The following is a 6,000-nucleotide window of genomic DNA, read 5'->3' on the forward strand; positions in this document are numbered from 1 at the left end:
GAAAAACATTGATACTTTTGTGTTAAAATATATAAATTTGACTTTCCTAGACCAAATAAAACAAGAACAAACATTCTGATGCGAAAGTTTTTCATATTATTCTTTGATCCTTTTTTTTTTTTTTTGCATCCTTGAACGGTAGAAAGAAATAAGTCTGCTTATAGTGTAATAGTCAGAGAGCAAAAAAAAAACCCAATGTGAAAACAAACCAAGCAAGGAAAGAAGTGACAACCTTTCTCCATTGTATTTGTTCACAACACAGGCCAGAGCCAGAAGGTCTTTGCTGTCTTTGACACACACAGGCACACACAACAGAGAATGGACCTGACGACGGATTATCTTCTCCACCTCCTGCCGACGATCCTGGGAAGAATTTGTGAAAATATTCTTTATATTAGCTCTTCAATGACAGCTCAAACAACGATACAGGACTTTTTATAAAAAGTTCTTAAAATAAAAAGAGGCATATCAACATAATAACACACATTTAGTAAGACATAAAGGCAGAAAAAAAATAGAGAAGACGGACAAAAGAACCTACAAAGACAACCTGCAATCGACCTGTTAAAAAATTCTTTGATTCAAAACTTAAACACTGAGATGCAGCAAAACTGAAACTGCAAAAAAGACACTACAATCATTAAGTAAGGCTGTGGCATTAATATGACCAGGTCTTCATTGCAGTAGACACAGAGATAAAATGGGAAATTGTAGCACAAAACATGGAAAATAGACTTGCTTTTACTTAATAATAATAATAATAATAATGATAATGAAGATCATTTCTATAGCGCCCTCTCCCGTGTAAACACAGCTCTAGGTGCTTTACATAAATGCATGTACGAACAATATTCACGCACGCAACACAAACACAAAAATACACACACTCATACACACACACATACACAAACACTCACGAACACATAACACGCACACATGAGCACACACATGTACGCCAAACACATACACACACACACGCACACACACACATCTACTTGCTTATCACATGCGCACGCTTACACATCGTCACGAAATGAGCATAAAATAATATACACAATGCAGTTCACAAAATACATAAATGGATACATAGTCATTTACATAACATTGTATTGAACATGAATCTACTGACATAAAAATTATGTCATTAAATGTGTCTTTAAAGATTTTAAAAATTTAGACTCAGATGTTGTATGTCTCAAGGGTTGGGGAAGAGAGTTCCAAACTGATGGAGCAAGGTGGGCAAACGATCTTTCGGCTAATTTTTTACCCCCTTTTCTAGGAACTCTTAAAAGATACTGATCGCCTGATCTTAGTGATCTAGATGGAACATAAATCTGGATGAGATCATTAAGATATGAGGGAGCTTTGTTATTGACACATTTATGACATAATATTGCAATTTTATATGACATTCTAGCTGATACGGGAAGCCAATGCAACGTTCTTAACATGGGAGTAATGTGGTCCCTCTTCTTTTTTCTTTAGTACAAGCCTAGCAGCATGCTTTTGAAAACTTTCTTAATAATACCTGTAAATCAAAAGTATTCTTTACAAAAATGTTGCAAAGAATCAAAAGCACATAGAAATGAAAAGAAAACATGAATAATTACAAAATATTAATCACCACTCATAAAATTAATATCCATACCTCCGGTATATCGTCAAGAGTCATGGGCTGCTTGGTTTCCAATGCTTGTGCAAAACAACTTGATGCACCCTGAGGGAAATCATCGAGACAGTACAATAATAATTGTACAGCGTGAAGAGGGAGTTCCAAACTTACTTCATCACATTTTTTAAACAAATCATAACTATTGATATCCTTATGTATAAACTCAAAATAGATATCTAAATTTCAAAACTGCTTCATTTTTTTTTTAATAGTTGGGAGGGGGGGGGGGGGGGGGGGGGATTCATAGTGTCAGGAAAGCAAAAATAACCAAAATTCTTGCTTGACTGGAAGCTTAGAGCCTTTCAATTCTGACAAGTTATAAATGAAACAGAGCGTGTGGGCTAATATTCTACTTAAGACTTGGAACAGATAATTGTTGAAAAAACTGAAGAACCTAACTTTGTAAAATGGAGATTGGAATTATTATTAGTAGCATCAACCAATACGGTTATGAGTAGAAATGCAACTAACAAAGAACAGTCAACTTTTGTATAAGAAAAAGGTAAAAAATTAAGCTTGTTCACAATAATATTATTGCAAAATAAATATCAATGTAAGATAATATAGTCACATCTGATATATTCCATCACACAAAATTAAATATGTAAACTTAAACTGTCAGGACAAGATACAAAAATCATGTAAACATAAGAAAAAATGAAAAAGAAAGGTGATGTGGTAAAAACTTACAGCAAACCGCACTTCCTCCTGAAGGACTGAGTCTCCAACCGCCTAAGAATGGAAAGAGTGAAATGGAAAAACCTTTTAGAAACATTTATCATTTCGTAGTTGCAGGCTAACTTCAATGGGAAAACAAGACAACTGACCACCAACCAAAGCTGGGTACCCAGACTTTACAACTATACTTCTCTTGAAAAAAAAAAATAATAATAAAACTGTAAACAGGGAATTGGAGGCCAGTTGTCATGTCAATGATTCATTTTAATATCCCCTTTTTAATAAAAAAAAAAATATAAAAACACCAAAAAAATCAAAATCACTCTAAATAGTTTAATGAATGCATGTATACATAAAGGTCTAGATTAAAAAACAAAAACAAAACAAAACAAAACAAAAAAATTATTCCAATAGCTTAAAAAACCAAATCTACTGATCTTTTTCAAATCAGTGCTGTATTCTTGTACAAGACATACAATGTGAGTCCCCTTCAGTAGGAAAGACAAGTGCATTTCCCTAAAAGTAGTGTAAATATAACTGACTCAGATTTCGTCAGAAAAAGAAAAAACAACAACCAAACCTTAACAACACAAATGTGGGAAAACTGAGATGACAACTCACCTGACAGAACAGCATCTGTGTCTCTGGCACCACCAGCAGCAAGAAGCCACTCTCTGCCTCTGTCTGTTGTTGCAACTGTGGGGGGAGACAAGAGCTCAACAACCGGTATATTTTGAACACACGACGTGCACTACCAAGCACCTCGCTGTTACAAACCAATTCTTCCATGTAATGAGATTGGAAGAAAAATCTTCGTGAAGGATATTGGCTGCACTAACAACTACTTTCCTTTATCCCAGAAATTCCAGCACAATAGGCAATCAGTTCTGGTTTGAATAAGTGTTATAGCATTCTACTTATGCCAACAACAAAAAACAACCCCACTGTATATTTCAGGTATAAACATCTTACAAACTAAATTCCAACACTATGTACAAAATCTTTTCAGCTCAGAAACAGACGCTGTGCTAAAAACAGCTTTTCAAATTAGTGTCCATTTAAGCCAAGGGTCTCGTTTATATAGAACAGCCACCCACGAGTGAGCTCAACAGCTGTCGTTGCAGCAAAACACCCACCATCCATCGTCAAGCAAAGCAGGGCGGCGGGCGTAAGTGGCCCACCTCTCATTCGCAGCTCCCATCACCCCATTTCTATCATTTAAGGTTCAACAAGATTCATGTGAGTGGGTCGGTTGTACTTGGCCCAGACAATTCATATGGGACTAGGCATTTACAAATGAGCCTGTGATTTATGTGGCTTCGCGATCAAGGGAGGGGAAATAAAAGAATAACATTGCCCAATACCCTGTGTTCAACACTCACTCTGTGAAAGTTTCAAAGAAGGGTCTGTCCATGCATCATCCATATCCATATAGTATTGCGTTTCTTTTATCTATTGTCTAAACACCCACAGTCCTAAGGGTGGACTTTCATTTATTCAAGCCTAAACATACGCTTTGATAATCTCTATTACTCTTAAAGCAGATTTATAGTGTAGAATTTAAACAATGTAGCTGTGATGAAAATTGAAATTACACACGCATTTAGGTTGCAGAATTAAAATAATATGGCTGTGATGCAAAACTGAACTCACATATCGTACGACTTTAATCTCCAGCTTTGCGGCATCCTGGTCATTCAGTTCACCTGGGAATAAAACAAACACATAGGAAATATAATAGATAATTGTATGAGTTTTGTCTCCCGTTCAACACTGTTGAGATTATTTAATGGGCAACGCCTCTGAATATAACATCTATCTCTGACAGAACAGGGCTAAGTAGGTGGCAGCCTCAAAAATATCCCAAGCGACCAAAGGTCAAGAACCCCCATTTAGTTGTTCATTTCAGTTTTAAAAAGAGTTTTACAAGATTTGCAGAACAATAAAATCGTATAAGAGCCAAAGATTAGAGGTGTTACTGTTAAGAAACAAACAGAAAGAAGCTGGAGAGATATGGATGGTAGGTGTTTGATAGGGAAAATGGAGCAAACCACACCAGCACAAGAACCCCCACTGGAGACTCGAACCCCAGTCATGCGGATCACAACAAAGTATGATACCAGCTGAGCTAATGGCTCACCCCAAACACAGTGAAATGCACACAAACTTTAAACACTTAAAGCCGCTCATGAAACTTCAACATACACAAGGGACTCAAACTCAACCACAATCACGGTATAACTTGTATCTAAACCCATACAATGATCCACTAAACCCCACGATTAGGGTGTATTATTTAAAAAATGTAATGACCTGCTATTGTTACACCCCCACTGACACACTTTAGATCATCAAGGAGGTGTCTCTCCCCCCCCCTCCCTCTCTCCCTCCCTCCCTCCCCCCCTCCCTCTCTCTCTCTCTCTCTCTCTCTCTCTCTCTCTCTCTCTCTCTCTCTCTCTCTCTAATTTTGATAATAAAGTAGAACAACAGCAGGTTGTTGCATTCACAGCACTGACACTATTGTCTAAGAGGAGGGGGAGGACGAGGAACAGGACGAGGAGAAGGGGGAGGAGGAGGGGGAGTGAGACCAAAGCAGAGGAAGAAGGGGGGGGGGGGAGTGAGACCAAAGCAGAGGAAGAGGGGGGGGAGCAAATAGGAATGGCAGAGGTAACTAAGAACATTCGCTGTTAATCAGCACGTCAATATCACAATCCAAGCAGCAAAACACGCTGCAAAACTGACCGGCTGACAGCGCCCATTAAACCATTAAGGACAACAGAGGATATTAAGCAGAACTGCTCGCTTCACGGCAAACACTGACTCAGTGACGCGCATACGACAACGGAAGTTTAATAAGAGTTTTACGGCACTTGCAACACAATAAAGTCATATAAGTGCAGAAGAATAGATGTGTTACAAGAGAGTAACATACACAAAAAAAGGAGGAGAGATAAGGAGGATACGTGTTTGATAGGGAAAAAAGAGCAAACCACACCAGAGTGCTCACCAACAACCCACTCAATAAGAACTTTATGGCACTTGCAACACAAAAAGGTCATACATACGTGCCGAATATTAGAGGTATTACTATAGAGTAGCATAACAAAGGAAAGAAGGACGAAAGATAGGGACGATCAGATGTTCAGTACGAAAGGAGCAAACCCCACCAAAGCACACGTCAGCCACACACATAAAGCACTGTTAAATGAGCAAACTGCACTAGGTATATTGAGAAGTATAGGAATAGGTGGAAAAATTAGAGGCTTGAAAACCAGGCCCAAACCCAGATGAACAGACACCAAACTAAGAAATCTATCTATGTTATCTATGTAACAATCTATGCAGGCATAATCGACTCACGAAGAACTACATTGGCACAGAGACGTACATACAGCCACGGCCAAACGGGGGCTCTGAAAAGGGCAAATTCAACTGAGTACGATTAAGAGGGATTCGGGAAAGTACTATCTATGATCAAACCAAACTCTAACCGGGAGAAATAGTCACTAAAATTGTGAAAATAATTCATTTATCTACTTTTGTATCATCTACCACTGTTTTTGTCTCCTCGTTTTCTCTCTTCCTCTTTCTTTCTGTTTCTGTCTGTCCGCCGCCTCCCCCCCCCTCTCTCTCTCTCTCGCTCTCTCTAT

At 38.2% G+C, this 6,000-nt stretch overlaps 1 protein-coding gene across 1 annotated transcript in view; it reads right to left on the reverse strand.

Annotated features, from left to right (window-relative positions):
- The window catches only part of LOC101850530 (cGMP-dependent 3',5'-cyclic phosphodiesterase), a gene marked incomplete in the record, with an annotated part of 165,720 nt that overhangs the window by 69,896 nt on the left and 89,824 nt on the right, over window positions 1-6,000 (reverse strand). The window contains 5 exon segments of the mRNA XM_035973122.1: window positions 233-363; window positions 1,649-1,717; window positions 2,363-2,404; window positions 2,972-3,046; window positions 4,004-4,056. Of these exon segments, the coding sequence (XP_035829015.1) occupies window positions 233-363; window positions 1,649-1,717; window positions 2,363-2,404; window positions 2,972-3,046; window positions 4,004-4,056 (370 nt within the window).

The sequence above is a fragment of the Aplysia californica genome, unplaced genomic scaffold, assembly GCF_000002075.1.
Source record: "Aplysia californica isolate F4 #8 unplaced genomic scaffold, AplCal3.0 scaffold00026, whole genome shotgun sequence".
NCBI lineage: Eukaryota > Metazoa > Mollusca > Gastropoda > Aplysiida > Aplysiidae > Aplysia > Aplysia californica.